The sequence below is a fragment of the Rhinolophus sinicus genome, chromosome 2 (genome assembly GCF_057876585.1).
Source record: "Rhinolophus sinicus isolate RSI-liver-muscle chromosome 2, RSI-T2T, whole genome shotgun sequence".
Taxonomy (NCBI): Eukaryota; Metazoa; Chordata; class Mammalia; order Chiroptera; family Rhinolophidae; genus Rhinolophus; species Rhinolophus sinicus.
Window position 1 is genome coordinate 74582501 of NC_142502.1, and position 19124 is coordinate 74601624.

The 19124-nt window shown below is 35.4% G+C and overlaps 1 protein-coding gene across 42 annotated transcripts in view; it reads right to left on the bottom strand.

Moving 5' to 3' along the window:
• The window catches only part of RIMS1 (regulating synaptic membrane exocytosis 1), a 448418-nt gene that overhangs the window by 352238 nt on the left and 77056 nt on the right, over positions 1–19124 (bottom strand). For 36 of the 42 annotated variants that reach the window (XM_088795622.1, XM_019749282.3, XM_019749294.3 and 33 more), the window contains exon 2: positions 18023–18103. The exons of the other annotated variants lie outside the window; for them this stretch is intronic. In XM_088795622.1, coding sequence (XP_088651748.1) covers positions 18023–18103 — 81 coding nt within the window. The remainder of the gene's footprint in view (positions 1–18022; positions 18104–19124) is intronic. 42 annotated transcript variants of the gene reach the window in all.

Genomic DNA, 19124 nt, shown 5'->3' on the forward strand with positions numbered 1-19124 from the left:
TTGTAAAATGAAGATAATGATGGTATTTTATAAAGTTTTGGGAGGGCTAAATGCACATGTAATACCTAAAATGGAATAGGATATATAAGGTGAGATAAAAAACTACAGTGAATGTTTAAATAAAATAAAAAAAATTATTACAGTAAAAGACACATTGTCATTAATCCCCCTCAAAGTACTCCCTCTCGCTTCGAACACGCTTATCCCATCGTTCTTGCCACTTTCTGAAACAGTTCTGGAAAGTCCTATTTCCTGAGTGTCTTTATTTGTGCTGTCATGGTTGCCTGGATGTCCTGAATCATTTTGACTTTGGGGAAGAGCCAGAAGTCGCATACTGCTAGATCCAATGAATAAGGTGGATGAGGGCACACTGTAATGTTTTTATTTGACAGAAATTACTGTATACCAGAAACGATGTGTGACAGGGAGCCTTGTCATGATGGAGGGTGATTTACGACACACTTTAAAACACACCTTCTCTCAACTGTAGCTCACACCCGACTAACTGCACCGAACAAGTTAAAACTTGTCACACACCATTACTAAGATTTGACATACTGCTTCCCATATTGAAGATCCCTGCCTTTCCATTGGATGGCACTGGGCAGCAGCATTCACCATATTTATTGATCACAACGGAAAGACTCCGTGTCACACATTGCTTCTGGTATACAGCAATTTCTGTCAAATAAAAACACTGTGGTGTGTCCTCATCTACCTTATTCACTGGATCTGGCACCGTGCGACTTTTGGCTCCTGCAAAGTCAAAATGACCATGAAAGGTAAACATTTTGAATTGATTCAGGACATTGAGACAGCCACAACAGTGCAACTAAAGACACTCACAAAAGAGGATTTCCAGAACTGTTTCAGAAAGTCACAAGAATAATGGGATAAGTATGCTCGAAGCGAGTGGGAGTATTTTGAGGGGGGTTAATGGCAATGTGTCTTTTACCGTAATACATTTTTTTATTTAAACATTCACCGTATCTTTTGATCACACCTCGTAATTGCAATTATTGTTGTTACCACAGTTGATAGAGCACTGTGAAGAACAAAACCTATATACTCTGCTGCCCAAACTTTATGTATAATGAAAGTTGGTGAGAGGTTTTAAAAATTTAGATGTGTGTTCTTTTCTTTTTTGATGCTCCAAAATGAAACAGTTCTCTTAATTGTGTCACTCTTCTTCCCTATGGATCTCCCTAAGGCATCAGAAAAGAAGTATGTATTTTAGGCAATAGAATTCCCTATAGCCATGTCTTTTCCATTTCCTTATTGTTTCATTAACTTTCCTAAGGTAATTCCTAGGTTCCAACGATTCATTTATTTATTTTTGTCTTTCCTCTTCGTTGTTCCTTCCTTTGCTGTATTCACTTGTCACCAAAGCCTGCTTTCTCTTTCCAGATGCTTCTCTCATCTATTTATCTGTAACCACTATCATTAGCCTTACTATTATTAACTATGTCTGGTCTATTTTAGTCACCTGCTAATTGGTCTCTTGCACTCCAGGAATACCCTATTATCATCCATCATCCATACTTCTGAAAAATTCATCATCCTGAAACATTGCTTTCAACTAGATAGCGCCCTGTTCAGATATTTCACATCTTCCTTCAGAGTAAAACCAGTTTCCTGAGCCTGGATTTCAAGGATATTTATAAACTGGCCCCAACCTTCCTTTATAGGTTTATATTTCCCAACTAGCATTTTGCCAAATACACTTCTCAAACCAGATTACATATTCAATGCTCCTTTTGCCTGATTGCTTCATTCTCACTCTGAACTTATCCGCCTGTCATTTTCTGTCAGGGATGCCCTAATCCGTCGTTTCTATTTAATTACAACTCATTCTTGAAGGAAAGCTAAAGTCCTTATCCGCCTGTAGCATTTCCTGACTCCAGACCACCTCTGCCACAATTATTTATATGCCTATTATCCCCCTTTGAGGAAATTCCATATACATTTTTTTAAGTAATTCACTTCACATTTGTCAACTTTTTGTATTGTAAGGTATCTTTTATACCTACATAGCAACCACCTTATCCAATCCACCCACCCACTCATCCATCCATCCATCCTTCAATAAATTAAATTATAAACTACTTGAAGGTGGATTCTATTCCTAACATTATTTGGGAGAGAGGGGAATTCCTTCCCTCATTCTCTAAGGTAGTACAGTATTTGGAATATAGCTGGTGCTCAATAAATATTTTTTAAAGAATTACAGAAAAATATCAGATAGCATACAATTGTTAACATAAATATCATAAAATGCCACATATCATCGGCTCTAACAAGTTTTCCTGATCTCCAATTTTGAATTAGATTTCTCTGTGCTTTTATGACAATCTGTAAGTTCTTTCATAGCTTTATCATCATACCTTGTTGTACTTATCTGTTTACTTGTCTGTCAGCTTAACTAAGCTGTATCTTCTTAAATGTTTTGTAAGTCTCAAATATTTGTTGAATAAATAAGTAAAATAAATGAATGAATGAATGAATGTCAAAATATATGCTACATATATGGGTCATTTGAAAATAACGTAAATCTTATTTAATATTACCCAGAGTTAAGTAAGACTTGAAAAGTCTGCTTCAGTATATCATGTTCAGAAATTGTCTACTCAATGACCCAAATTACATATTACTAGTGATGCTATTTAAAATCACTAAAGATATCCTAGACATAGTCACAATGTTTCATATCTGTTATATGCATAATAGATCAGTGCATTCATTTATCTACTGAAGACAATTTTTACTAAATAAACATTGAGTCTCTATATAGATTACCCAAGGTCGTGGGCATAACCTTTTCTTTTAATTTAACATCTTCTTTATAATACCAGTGCAGAAGTAGCCAGTGGGTACGGATTCTCCTTTGGCTATAAGCTTCCTGTTTTTGCACAACCATGTATTTTTTTTGGCACAGGCTGACTGTTCTCATCTTGGACAAAAGACTCTATAGAAGAGCAGAGGAAATAGCAGTGATTCAGAGTAACCAGATTGGGCACCCAAGGCATGGCGACTTTCTAATAATAATATTGCCAATATTTATTTCCCTTTGCAACCATTCTTACATGAATTTTGGAAGAGAAGCTCATTTCAGGGACATTGACATTAATTTTGATTTATGAAATTATCAGTCACCCCAGCTAATCTTCATTTTTACTAAGCATCGCAGTGGTACATACCAGTGGTTTTAAATCAGGAGAGCTTGGGGAAATTTTCCAAATATACATTTCCTGTCCTCCCGCTTTATGCACAGTATAGAGCATTTAATATATGATGGGGTAGTATGAGGTGGGGCGTATCCTTTTTTGAAAGTGCCCCGGTGCCTTTTTACACTACTCCTTTCAATAAGAAACAGTAACAGACAAGAAAAGATGCAGTTATATATTTTGACTGGATTGGCCAAAAAATATGCTTTTCAAATTGTGCCAGTAAAAACACACTGTTCAGAGCTTGGTAAATATCTGTTAAATGGATGAAATGATGAATGACATGAGATTATTCACTGCTACTTTAGCAGTGTATGTGAATAATATTTTATAGTACCTGCGAATATATATAACTCTCTCACGTACTTTCTCTCCTTTCATCCTCAAAAATTCCCAATGAAATAATATTCTTCCTCTATTCCAGATGAGAAAACTAAGATTTAGGAAGGTGAAACACCTAGGCCAATGTCACTCAGCAAGTGAGTACCAGAGCAAGGACTAAAAGTAACCGGTTTAAACCTTAAAGCTTGGGTTTACCCATTGCTCCCTGGAGAATGGCAAAATTCTTCTTCTTCTTGATAATATTTTGCATATTTTCAATTCATATTTTGAATTCATATTTTGCATATTTCGAATTCATATTTTGAATTAATCCTGTACTACAAATCCAGATACCTGGATTCTAGACCTAGATTTGCCCCTTCCCTGCTGAATGACCCTGAACAAGTCACTACCAAGGTTCACGTCTGGTCTTCCATATGCAGGCCAAGTGTGCACATCACCAAATGGTCTTCCACATGCAGGCCAAGTGTGCACATCATCGAAGCTCAGTTGTGGCCCACATCACGAGGCTTGATGTAAAGCTGTCATGAAATGAACTCAATCAAAAATCTGCTTGGGATTGTACAACCTTAGTTTCTTCAGGATATCTTTTTAAAAATAGTACTTTGTTCCTGTGGACAAATATTATGTGTCTTAAAATTGGCTCAAGAGAACTATTGAGCTGGTTGCTTAGGGTTGGTTCCAGGATTAAGGTAAAAGTGACTTTTAGGCTTCCTGATAGAATCAACAAGATAATAAAGAACAGAATTCAAGTCAGATGCTCTGCACAGGAGGGGAGAAAATCGCATTTGGCTAAAATATCTTCGATTCATAGGAACAAAAGACACAGACAATAAACAAGAGATAAGGTCCTCCAATGTCATGGGAGCTGTTCAGAGTACCATGAACAGAGGACCTAGTTTTGTCAACAAGGGATACTTGGTTAAAGTAACTAATAACTAGTCAAGTTCCACAAGACATAACGTACATATAAAATTACTATAGCTCTACTCTTACAGAACTAAATTATTTTAGTACTCAAGAACGTAAAGAAGACACTTTCTTCTTTGAGCATTCAGACAGAGACAAACACAATATTGTCTTGAAATAGTTACAGCAGAAATACGGGCTTTGTAAGATTTGTGAATTGGCATATAATGATTTACACAAACCAAAAATACATATAAAGAAAATGAAGACTATAAAAGCCACACAATTTTTAAGAATTCTGTCACTTCCTAATTATAACCATGAATTGGAAATGTCAGCATTCCTAGTGTTATCTATTTCAAGTTACTGGCTGTACTAATTTAATTTTAAGAGACAAAATTGTATACATTTCAGTTGGATTTTATTTATTTATTTGTTCATTTATTTTAATTAAAGTTTATTGGGGTGACAATTGTTAGTAAAGTTACATAGGTTTCAGGTGTACAATTCTGTAATATATAATCCATATATCACAATCTGTGTGCACCACCAAGAGTCAGTTCTCCTTCCATCACCATATATTTGATCCCTTTTACCTTCATCTCCCACCAGATCTTTTATCTTTCTAATACCACCTGCTCAATATAATCCCTACTATAGGTAGTAGTAATAAAACTATTGGTTGTGACATTAAACAACACCTGTTATTGTTGGATGAAAAACATTTTTAACTTAAAAAAATAAAACATCATAATTTTGATATAAACATGTGCCTAAAAATAGTACAGAAGAGGCTGCTTGTCTCTGAATAATGCCTTCATAATAAAAGATATAGCTAAAAGAGCCTTTGCATAAGAAAACATGTTTCATTTCTTCCTTGTTGAATTTTACTCAGTAAATGAGGTATCTTTCAAAAAGAAACAATATTTTTGTCTAGTATATCTTTTTAAGTATTTATTTCCTCTAGTGTATTTAAATACTTACAAAATAATTAAATCTTCTATCTCAGTGGAATATCGGAGTGAAAGAAAATCACAAAAGTTTTATTTTAAATGGCAAAATCTAATAGTTTCAGTTTTTACTGAATTTTACTTCTCATAATATTTTCCTTCAATATTTGAAGTTCTGTACAAATTTACCTAAAGTAATACAATTGAGATTTCTAAAATTTTCACTTGTGTGTCACTGAAGATACATTTGTGTACATAATAAGATGCTTAAGATTTTATGAGAAAATATGTACCTACACATTACCTGTTCAATGAACAGAAGATGTTTAAGCATATTAGATGTACACACGTGACTTGGAGCCTCTTCCCTTCATTATACAGCAGAAGTTCCTCTCTTTAATTGCTTCCAAAACTTCATGACCACCTTCCACTTGCTCCGTGTCTACTGCAACCAGCAGAGTCCAAACCACCATTATGTTTTTCCTATACCATTTGCCGTACTACATGGGATCATGGTTTTCCCTTCTTTGAATTGCTTCAAGGACTTCTAAATGGCCATACATAAAATCCAAAGGCCTCTAAGATGGAACCCTTGTTTATCTCATCAGTCTCATCCATTGCTGTCCTCCTCCTCACTTTTCTCTGGCCATCTTTTGGTTCCCCAAACATGCTATACTGGTTTTCCATTAAGGACCATGGCACACACCGTCCTTTCTGCCTGGAATCCCCTTCTGATGGCTCTCACAAGGCTGACTTTTCATCTTTTAAATTTCTCCTTAAATGTCACCTCCTCTTAGAGCCTTACTGGACCATGCTCTATAAACAGTTTCCCATGTATAGTTTGCTATCACTGCAGTCAGTTTGGGCCCTTGTTAAAAGTGAACAGTTTTAGCATCTATGTTTGTTGGTTGGTTAGATGATCTCCCATACTCTAAATTCTACCAGGACAAGGATCTGCTTTGTTCATCATCATAGCCAGTGCCTGGCATTGGGCTCTGCACACAGTACAGTAGCCCCCCCCCACCCCCTCATCCATAAGGGATAGGTTCCAGGAGCTTCAATGGATGCCCAAACCGTAGATAGTACTGAACTCTATCAACTTCTTCAACTCTGCTGGAAATGTGGTAACAGCTTCTTCACTGGCAGACACAATCTCTCCAGTCATTTTTACATTTTTCAGTCCAAACCTATTTTATTAATGTGTAATTATCCCTTACTTGCAAATGGCTTGGCGTCACTCATTTCAGCAGATCCCTTGCTGTAGTCTTCATATAGTTTCAATATTCTCTGATGTAACACATTGCTATCAATCAGAACATATTTTCTGCTCATGTCTTCCACCCACAAATTTAATGCCTTTTCCATTTTAACGAAGCACTCATCACACATTGTGGCCATAACTTTTGGAATCTGAAGAGTAACAGCAAAACTAGGAGAAATTTCTTTTCACTTCTTCGCAATTTCACAGATACAAGATTTGTTCTTACCGTAGATCTTAGCAACGACAGTATAGAGGTTTTTTGTTTTTTTTTCCAATTTCACCTTTTCACTTAAAGGAAGCACTTTATAGCTTCTCTTTGGCATATCTGAATTGCCAGCATCACTACTCTTATACACTGGAGCCATTAATAAGCAAGAGAAGAGTTATTTGAACACAAACATTGTGGTACCATGACAGTCAATCTGATAACCAAGATAGCTACTAAGTGACTAATGTGCAGATAGCATACACAGCTAGGATACCCTGGACAAAGGGATGAATCTCTCCAAACTGGACGGAGCAGGATAGCATATGATTTCATCATGCCATTCAGTACAACATACCATCTAAAACTTGTGAATTGTTTATTTCTGGTAATTTTCATTTAATATTTTTGGAATGTGGTTAACAGCAGGTAAATGAAACCAAAGAAAGTGAACTCATGGATAAGGGGCACTACTGTACAGACTAAATAAATACTTGTTGAAGGGAGAATGAACAGCCTGACTCATTGTAAAGCAAGCAGTAAACTGCTTCCCCTATTGCACACTTTTCCACCAGCTGAAGAAGTTCACTTCCCCTCTCTTCAATGCTGCCTTCTCATCCAAAGCTGATTTAACAGGTTTCCACTGAAGAAGTAGACCACACCTGCACTGAGACCAGAAATCAGGAGAATTAGGACAAGACTGAGTATAAAAATCTGTAAAACATCAGGAGGAGAGCACACCATGTGGCTCAAGATGGGTAGAGGGGCAAGATCAAGAAAAAAACAAAACAAGTAAAAACAGACTGGATTCCAGCATTCATAGAGCCTCTCCCAGGCTTTTGAGAGGAATCATTGTATTCATGACGGAAGTGTGTCTGGGGTGGTAACAGTCTGCCAGTGGGTTGCCCAGTTTTCTCTGTTATTCATGGATCATCTGCCATCACTAATAGAGCAAGACATGGAGTTCTGGGCATTATTACGCAGAGCCTAAAGATCATGTCTGGTACGCAGAGCTTAAAGGCATCATGAAATAATGACAAGGGCTTCTATCCGACTGTTTACAACGTCAAAGAACTCTTTTGTCTAATCTTTTCTCTAGTGTAAGATATAATTTTGATGTTAAGTATATAATTTTCAAATGAGAAACCATACTTTCAAGTGTAAAGATATATGTACATTTCCCATATTGCCATGGAAAAATAAATATATTAGTATATATTTTTCTCCATTATAATTTTGATTCTCAAGGTCGGCAATTTTAAAATTAGGTTATCACATTTACAGGATTAAATTCATTCTTGTCCCATACATGTTAGTCCTAGGAAGTCCCTGTGTTACATAATTAAATGTGTACAAAGATTGTTGTTGCTGAAAAACATCATGCCCTAGAGATCTGAAAAAGTATGTCTATTAAAATAAAAATTTGGATGCAGCCTCCCTGTCAATTCAAAGCTGACTCATCTGAAGCTGTGAAGAAGGGGAAAAGAATAGTATGTGTGACACACAAGCCCATGTCAAAAACCTCGATGCAGATGGTACTCAATGATCCAGACCAGAATGTCAATTACCACTGCACAGAAAGATCATTTCTAGAGAAGAGGAAGTAGATAGGACAAGACAGAATGGCACAGTAAAATCCTGAGACTAAATAATTTGAATTTTCACCTGGAACCTAAATTCATTTTTTGTTAAATTACTGAAATTGATAATCAATTACAGGACTTACAAACATCTAACAAAACCAAAGAAAAATATATAACCATAAACACCATATCAAAACAAGTTTTTCAAAATTTTGAAGGTAATCAGAGAAACCCAAACCAAAAATCTCAATAGTAATAAAGAACTTGTACAAGGTCTCTTATATACTTTTTCTGTTTGGCTCTTTGCCTATACTGAACCCTAACTCTGAAGTTATACTGATAATTTTTATATGATGAAATTGGTCATACATATCAACACACACACACACACACACACACACACACACACACACACACACACAGAGCGTTGTTTATTTTCTAGGAATTAGAAATCAAAGGTGTCAATAATCCTAAATCATGAATGGTGGAAGAGTCACGTAAAACTCACTTTTGAATGTAAGTTTTTCAGAGGATGTGGGAATTTCGTATTATACACTTACCTAAACATATATAAACATTCATATAGAACTGTTACAAATGTTCGAACAAGACAGAACTTAAATAATAAAAAACACCTTCCCACAAAGAAAAGCTGATGGCTCCCATTGTGAATTCTACCAAACATTTGAAGAAAAATTTACAATTTGTTTTTTACAAACTTTTCCTAAATAGTAGGGAATACTTCCAAATTCATTCTATGAGGCTAGTATTACCCTGATACTAAAATCAGACAAAGACATCATAGGAAAACTATAGACCAATATCTCTTATAAATATATACACAAAAAATAACAAAAATACTAGCATATCAAATAATGCAAGAGATAAAATGGATAACTAAGTGGGATTTAGCCCAGGAATGCAAGATTGGTTCAATAAATGAAAATCAATTAAAGCAGCATGCCATACTGATAGAATAAAGGACAAAAAATGCATCATCATCTCAATAGGTACAGAAAAAGCATTTGAGAAAATCCAACACCCTTTCATGACATGAATACTCAACATACTAAAAACAGAAAGAAAACTTCTTAAACCTTACAAAGAACATCTACTAAAAACCCACAACTGATAACACATTTAATGTGGAAAGACTGAAATCTTTCCCTCATGATTAGGAGCAAGACATGTATGTCTGCTCTCACCACTTTTTGACAATTGGATATCCTCATGCAAAAGAATGAAACTGGACCCCTACCTCACACCATATATAAAAAGTAACTCAACATGGATCAAAGACCTAACTATGAGAGCTATAAGTATAAAACTATTAGAAGAAAACCTAGGAGCAAATCTTTACGACGTTGGATTTGGCAACAATTTCATAGGTATAACACCAAAACCACAAGGAACCAATCAAAGGAAAAAGAGATCAATGGGACTTCATCAAAATTTAAAAAAAAACACAAAACTTGTGCTTCCTCCAGATACTATCAAGAAAATAAAATGACAATCACTAAATGGAAAAAACATTTTATCTGACAAGAATATAGTATCCATTATATATAAAGAATTCCTACAACTCAACAATAAAAAGACAGATAACCTAATTAAAAATGAACAAAAGGTTTGATTAACACTTCTCCAAAGAAGCAATACAAATAGCCAATGAGCACATGAAAACATGCTCAACATCATTATTCATTAGAGAAATACAAATGAAAATCACAATAAGATAACCATCCATACACTTCACATCTACAAGGACAGCTATGAAAAATGACTGACAAAAAGTGTTGTCATGGATGCAGAAAAATTGGATCCTCTTACATTGCTAATAGGAATGCAAAATGGAGCAGCTGCTTTGAATTACAGTTTGACAGTTCCTAAAATATGTAAACATACAGTTACCATATGACCCAGCAATTTTATTCCTAGGTTTATACTCAAGATAACTGAGAACATATGTCCACTCAAAAATGTGTACATAAATGTTAAATGCAGCTTTATATATCATAGCATAAAAAATTGGAAAGAACCCAAATGCTAATTAAATGATGGATGGATAAACAAACAAAAAAAGCGGTATATGTATATAATGGAATATTATTCAGCAATAAAAGGAATGAGGTACTGGACATGCTATCACATGGATAAATCTTATTATAGAAAATATTATACTAAATGGTTAAACATGGAAAACATTATACTAAATGGTTAAAACCAGACATCAGTAGTCAATTATTGTACGATTCCATTTATATTAAATGTTCAGAATAGGCAAATCCATAGAGACAAAAAGTAGATTAATAGCTGGTAGGAGCTGGGTTTTGAGGGGAATATGGGAATGGCAGCAAACGGATATTAGGTTTCTTTTTTGGGGTGACCAAAATGTTCTGAAATTACACAGTGGTGATGGTTGCACAATTTTGTGAAAACCACTAACTTGTACTCTTTAAAAAAGGTGAATTGTATGCATCGTACGTGAATTATATCTTAATTTTTAAAAGCAGGCAAGCACCAACAAAAAACAAAGCAAAACAAAAAAAGACAAAACTGAACGATGATCCATGGATTCAATTTTTTCATAATAATGTCACGTTCCACAATAATACAAAAGTTATTTGTCTAAGCATAGTTCATCCTTGGCTATATATTCTTTTTCTGGATTTTTAATTTCTTTTTTTTATTAATTTATTGGGGTGACAATTGTTAGTAAAATTACATAGATTTCAGGTGTACAATTCTGTATTACATCATCTATAAATCCCATTGTGTGTTCACCACCCAGAGTCAGTTCTCCTTCCATCACCATATATTTGATCCCCCTTACCCTCATCTCCCACCCCTCCACCCCCCTTACCCCCTGGTAACCACTAAACTATTGTCTGTGTCTATGAGTTTTTGTTTCTCATTTGTTTGTCTTGTTCTTTTGCTGTTTTTGGTTTATATACCACATATCAGTGAAATCATATGGTTCTCTGCTTTTTCTGTCTGACTTATTTCATGCAGCATTACACTCTCAAGATCCATCCATGTTGTCACAAATGTTCCTATATCATCTTTTCTTATTGCTGAATAGTATTCCATTGTGTATATATACCACAACTTCTTTATCCATTCATCTATCGAAGGACATTTCGGTTGTTTCCATGTCTCGGCCACCGTAAACAAAGCTGCAATGAACATTGGAGCACACGTGTCTTTATGTATAAATGTTTTCAGATTTTTTGGGTGGATACCCAGGAGAGGGATTGCTGGGTCATATGGTAATTCTATTCGTAATTTTTTGAGGAACCTCCACACTGCCTTCCATAACGGCTGCACCAGTCTGCATTCCCACCAACAGTGTATGAGGGTTCCTTTTTCTCCACAGCCTCTCCAACACTTGTTACTATTTGTCTTGTTGATGATAGCCATTCTGACTGGGGTGAGGTGATATCCCATTGTGGTTTTGATTTGCATTTTTCTGATGATTAGTGATGTTGAGCATTTTTTCATATGTCTATTTGCCATTTGTATGTCCTCTTTGGAGAAATGTCTCTTCAGGTCCTCTCCCCATTTTTCAATTAGGTTGTTTGTCTTTTTGGTGTTGAGTTTCATGAGTTCCTTATATATTTTGGATATTAGCCCCTTATCGGAGGCGCTGTTTGCAAAAATCTTCTATTCAGTTGGTTGCCTCTTTATTTTGTCGATGGTTTCTTTTGCTGTGCAGAAGCTTTTAAGTTTCATATAGTCCCATTCGTTTATTTAAGCTTTCACTTTCATTGCCTTTGGAGTCAAATTCATAAAATGCTCTTTGAACCCAAGGTCCATAAGTTTGGTACCTATGTTTTCTTCTATGCAGTTTATTGTGTCAGGTATTATGCTTAAGTCTTTGATCCATTTTGAATTATAGAAGGAAAATATCTTAACATAATAAAGGCCATATATGACAAGCCCTCAGCTAATCTCATAATTAATGGTGAAAAACTGAAGCCCTTTGCTCTACGTTCAGGAACTCGACAGGGCTGTCCCCTATCACCTCTGCTTTTCAACATAGTGTTGGAAGTCCTTGCCAGAGCAATCAGGCAAGAGAAAGAAATAAAAGGCATCCAAATTGGGAATGAAGAAGTTAAATTATCACTCTCTGCAGATGACATGACACTATATATAGAAAACCCTAAAGACGTCATCAAAAAGCTATTAGAAACAATCAACGAATACAGTAAAGTTGCTGGCTACAAAATCAACGTACAAAAGTCCATTGCATTCCTATATACTAACAATGAAATCTCAGAAAAAGAAATACAAAAAACAATTCCTTTTACAATTGCAGCAAAAAGAATAAAATGCCTAGGAATAAACTTAACCAAGGATGTGAAAGACCTATATGCTGAAAACTATAAGACATTTTTGAAAGAAATTGAAGAAGACACAAAGAAATGGAAAGACATTCTGTGCTCATGGATTGGAAGAATCAACATAGTTAAAACGGCCATATTACCCAAAGCAATATACAGATTTAATGCAATCCCCATCAAAATCCCAATGGCATTTTTTAAAGAAATAGAACAAAACATCATCAGATTTGGTTGGAACCACAAAAGACCCCGAATAGCCAAAGCAATCTTAAGAAAAAAAAACCAAAAAACAATACTGGAGGTATCACACTCCCTGACTTTAGCTTGTACTACAAGGCTACAATAATCAAAACAGCATGGTATTGGCAGAAAAACAAGACACATAGACCAATGGAATAGAATTGAGAAGCCAGAAATAAAACCACGTAAATATGGACAGATAATTTTTGACAAAGAAGCTAAAAAGATACAATGGAGGAAAGACAGCCTCTTCAATAAATGGTGCTGGGAGAATTGGATAGCCACGTGCAAAAGAATGAAACTGGATGCTATCTGTCACCATGTACCAAAATTAATTCAAAATGGACTTTTACCTTCAAATGCCAGCTTTATGAATTCTAGTGCAGCCAACCATCCTGGTTTTCCCAGGACTAAGGGAGGTTCCCAGGATATGGGACTTTCAGTACTACAACATAGAAAGTTCCCGAAAACTGGGACAAGTTTGTTCTTACATAAATTACTTAATTTCTCTTCTCTTTGTTTATGTATTGGAGACACCCTCTACACTGCCTTTCACATTCTTTCCTTCTAACTCTACACCTTTTCCCTATGCCATTTCATTTGTCTTAATGGCTTTTATTATAAAGTAATTGCTCATAAATTAGTTTATCTCAACTAAGTCTCTCCTGAGTTTGAGATATGGATAGGCAACTGTCTTCTGGATGTTTCAATTGGCCACTAATACAAAAGTCTAATGCAAAATCTAAATTTGATTTAGAGCCCAAATTAATTTTTTTTTTATTTCATCACATTCACTTACTCTCTTGAGCTAAAGAGATTAAGCTCTCTGCTCCTCTTCTCTTCTCCCCTCCCCTCCCCTCCCCTCCCCTCTCCTCTTCTCTGCTTTATTATAACATCTAACAAATCACTATATACCACCTGCAAAACTTTCTCTAATCTATTTCCCCTATCTCCTAGCTCTACTTATTCCCACTGACATCCCTGACTGAGACTGATGAGTAGACAAGTGTTTGTCAGACTTTTAAAAATTCGTGATCACTTTGAAAAACACAAAACCCCATAATATTCTGTCCAATTTCAAAATACAGTATTAAAAGTAAAACCATGTGTTGTGTATTTTCTCCAAATTCGACAAGTATCCTATTCTTATGATTCTTATACATCACTTCCTGTCGCCTTTCTCTCTCTCTTTCACATACCACACCCACACTCACCGCCTCCCCCTCACACACATAGATTCCCACTCACCCACACACACACACACACACACACACACTCACACACACACACTCATAGGCTCCAGCAATGAGTACATGCTTTAAATTATACCAGCATAACCTGATATTCTGGACTCAAGGCAACTGTTCTCTCCTTCTGGAACTCTCTACACCAAACTTGCCTACCTCCTGAACTATTCATCCTTCAAATTTCATATTAACTATTGCAGGATCTGTAAATCTTTCCCTGACCATACCAAGCCCAAAAAGAATAAATCATTTTCTATTTTTTTAACATACTTTCAGTGTTGCACTTATCACACAGTATTATAATTTATTTGATGATATAACTGCAGCCCCCACTTGAGAGGGAACTCTTAAGACAGAAATGTATCTATCTTATTTATTATCTATGCATCTTATACGAGGCAAATAGCAGGTATACAACTCAATTTGTGGAACTTCACTAATATTTTTTATATATTTATTACTTTGATTAAGTGATGACAACTTATATAGCATGCTTAAAATATGACTGAGTGACACTTTAATAATAACTGACAAAGAATCTTTGGATGGTTTATACACACAGTTATAAAAAATACATATTATATTGACATGTGTATCCATCAATCTAGACTTGCAAAAAAAGTAACACAAGCACAGTCACCCTACTTCCTGTCTCTCTACTTACCACTCTGTATTTCTTTCCCTACTCAGTGAAGTGTTTTGAAAAAGGCGTGTACCAGCACCGTCTCCTTTTCCTGACTTCTCAGTTCCTCCTCACTGCTTTAGAGTATTTCCACGCACTTATGAGTTAAAACTGCGATGACAAATGCCACCATTTACCTGTATATGGCCAAACCCAAAGGATATTTTTAATCTCTGAAGTTATTTATTGATTTTCTGCTGCATTTAACACTCTTGGGCATTCCCTTTGTATCCCTCTACTACCCTGGCTTCTAATTCTCCCACTTCTTTAACCATTATTTCTCAGTTGAGTTGAGGGATCCTCTTCCTTTACCTATTCCTTACCCATTGGTTTTACCTAGGACTCTCTCTGGTATATTTTTTGTCTAACTATATATCCTTTGCTGATGCCATTTACTTTCCCAGTTAACTGAGTCCTTCAGGGTCACATATCCAACTTGGATATACCCTTGGATAACACACAGGTACCACGAAATCCTCCGATCAAAATATGAATTCCTCACTGCCCACCTTAACCATGGCCTTGTTTGAGTCTTTAATTATGCTTCTCACCCAAACTATTAATATGATAATCCCCCAAACTCTTTCCCTACAAACCATATTCAATTGCCAATCAAGCACTGCACATTTGACTTCTTACTCAACTCTTGAAATGTTTCCTTATGACATACTCTGTTAACTCCTACAGATCAAGATTTTATCATCTTTCTCTGGACTATTACAATAGTGTATTAATTGACTTGCTTGTCTCTAGTTTTGCTCATGTCACATTCATAGTCCATTTCCCCCACTTCTGCCAAAGTAAAGTAATACATATTTTATATATACACACATATACATATAATGAAAATCTGATTAAGCCACTCTTCTAATTAAAGCTCATTACCACAACATATATAGTATTTATTGAATTTATTTTTCACCCAGCTATAATATACAGAAATCTAAATTAATCCTACAACACTAATCTGGGATGCATTCATATATTTTCTATTCTAGTCTATTCAAAATTAAAACAAACAAACAAAAACTAGCCTCAACTGATTTTCAGACCCATTAACAGGTTATAACTTACACATTTAAAAACACTAACCTACATGCTACAGCCCATCTTTAATCAACCCCTACCACCAGTTTATTGTTGCCTTTTCTTATCAATCTAGAAAGGCACTTATGTGGATATAAAGAGCTCAATGGATACATGCCACTTTCTAGGAAGAATCATTAGAAATAAGAAATGATTTTGCAAATTTTAAATTCTTTAAGTCCCCTAAAGAGAGGTTCACCCTCTTAGAAAAGTATAGCATGAGCAAAGGGATTGTCAGAAAGGATTAAAAGGAGTACTATACTTTCAGCCACTATACTCAGAGAGTCCACCAGGAAAATTCCATAGGTACAAGGTAAGTTACAACAGATTCCCACAGCTTTAAGTCTATGGAAAGTGAAAAAAAAAAAAAAGAAAAAAAAACTGGGGGAAGGATGACAATTGCTGCTTCAGATCTAAAATTCCAACTTAAATCGTTTTTAGAATGAGTGGTACTAATTCAAATAGCACATCAATATGTGGAACATAACATATATTAAAGTAAAAATGAATTCCTCAAAGAGCTTTCACAGAAGTTGCTTGAATCCTAATATAAATAAACTATTTTCTAATACCTAGAACATAAGCTAGAAAGTGGGGATCATAAGTTTTCTATGAATTATCAAGAAAAGTTCCATCATTAGGAAAATGACTTTACAGTAAGAATATTTATAGAAATAAACATGGCAACATCATTAAGAGTACTTCCAGCTGTGTACTTTTTTCAATGTAATTATAAATCATTTTTACTATGATTAAATATAAAATTATTTTTATGCCTTAAAAAGTACGGATTAAATGTAGAATGTAGAATGATATTCAATGATATTCAAGTATACTTATTGAGATAAAATCTATAACCCATCTATTGAGCTTCTTGAAATTTGTTTATCAAAATGTTATATCTTAAAACATAAATAATTTTAAATTATTTGTGACTATATGTAATATACAAAATATGAGGATTTAAATGTCTTATTTAATTTCAGTCTTTGCCAATGCTAACAAAAACTTGTCACAGCAAAAGTATTACAAAAATTTACTTTTCTTCTTATAGCTTTTTTACAAGTTTATCACTTTATTTTGGTTTTGCTTCAAAGAAATCTCAGATATCTAAAGAAATCTATTTTTAAAAAATCACACGTTTCTTAAGTCACATTTCTTCCAAGACTTTTGCTAAACACCTTGGAAGGAGGCATTTCCCCATTAGTAACTACTTGACTACAATGGCTATCCTAAAAGTATTGTCACTGCTGAGACATTTTAAGGGAATGTTTACATTTTCTTACCATAGCATAATTCTTCTCAGAAGATTGACTATATCCTGCTACTCTGCAGAACTGTAAAGCTCTTTATATTTTATCTCATCAAAATCCACATTCCCAACTCAGAATTTCCTTATTTGGTTTCTTCTCTACTTCTTGCTTCCTCTAGGTTGGCCATTTAATCCTTCCCTAATATCTACACTTGAGATTGCAATAAAAATAAAACTCCTATAGGTGGTCAATCTGCTCTTTCAGATTGTCCATTCCTTTTAAATAAATAGTATGAAGGTGGGGAATGCACTACCTATGCATTTCCCTTACGCTCACTCTCCTCCCCTCCCTGTACCTTGCCTCCCTGCTTTCCTAAGTTCTTAGTCTCCAGCACACATACATTCCAAATCCAAAGTACAAAATTTCTGTTACCCTAGAGCTCCGCAGAACGTGCCCCTTTCCTCTAATTAGTTTTATGCTTCTAATAGGACATTAGAAACACCACTTAACTAAGATACTTAATACAGAGCTCGTGTTTACAGATAAGTTTACCTAATTCAATAGTAGCCTTTTTATTACACATACAGCAGAGTAGCCAGAATATCTACTCCCACATGCAATGTGACTTAATAAATCTGTAACCAGTGATCTGTGTAAGAGATGACATTTCAGTCAATAAAACCAATGCCATACTCACGGTGAAGGTTGGTGGGGCTGGTTTTCAGCATTTCTTGGTGTTTTGCAGGCAGCAGGCTTCGCCATGTCCCTGACAACACACCTGGGGCGCATGATAGACAGCACAATGCACTATTAATTATAAAAAGGGTAGAACAAATCTGGAAATTAAACATGGTACTGAAAACACAGTCTAAGGGAAAATCTTTGCAAGCCCCTTCAATATTAACCTGGAGGCCCTGGAAAAGCCCTTAGAGCTGGAAATCCTTGACTCAGGCTTCTGAGAACTCAATTATACCCAAATGAAAATCTGTGTTAGCTTCTGTATTTGATTTTCCTTTTAGCACCAATGAAATGATTGTCAGCAGCTCTCCCCACAGAAGAAATGCTACTGAAAACTTTGGCCTTACCATATGAAGACATCTGAAAGCTTTAAAAATAGGAACAGCCTGTTCTGTTGATATGCTTAAAAGATGAGCAAGATTTTCTGTGGCATTGGCTATTTTACTAAAAGGTACGGACTCCTGTTTCATGTCATTCACCATGACATAGGTCCTTCACTTGATGCAAAAGGAGATCAGAGAAGCCTCAAGAGAGCCTCATGCTCCAAATCCCATTTGAGCTAGGAAAAGGGCAAAAGTTAGAAGAAAATGTTTGTATGTAAAGTGTGTGTGTGTGTGTGTGTAAAATACAGAAGATACCTCCACAATGTGAAGAAAAACAGCAAAAGGTCTTTGTGTCTTAAGTCCTCCATCACAGAACAAATAAATGCAGAGGGTGGATGATATAACAGAGCTCTAAAGGGCCATAGGAGGACACACTCTCACCCTCACATCATCAGGGCTTACAGAACATTGGAGAGACTCAGGGGCAGAAATCAGAAAACACCTCCATGTGAGGCTGTGCTTGGATGGCTCAGATATTCATTCCTTCGCCACAAAAGCTTCAAAACAAACATTGCTTTAAATAGGGAAGCTATGGTTATAAAGCTGAGACCCCCCACATCTTAGACTTTGCCAAAATGAAACACCCCTTAGGACCCAGGATTCTCAAACATGAATCTGATTCTTAACATTTTCATGGAAGCTTCTTGGAGGTTTGACTACACTACTTATATTTAAGGC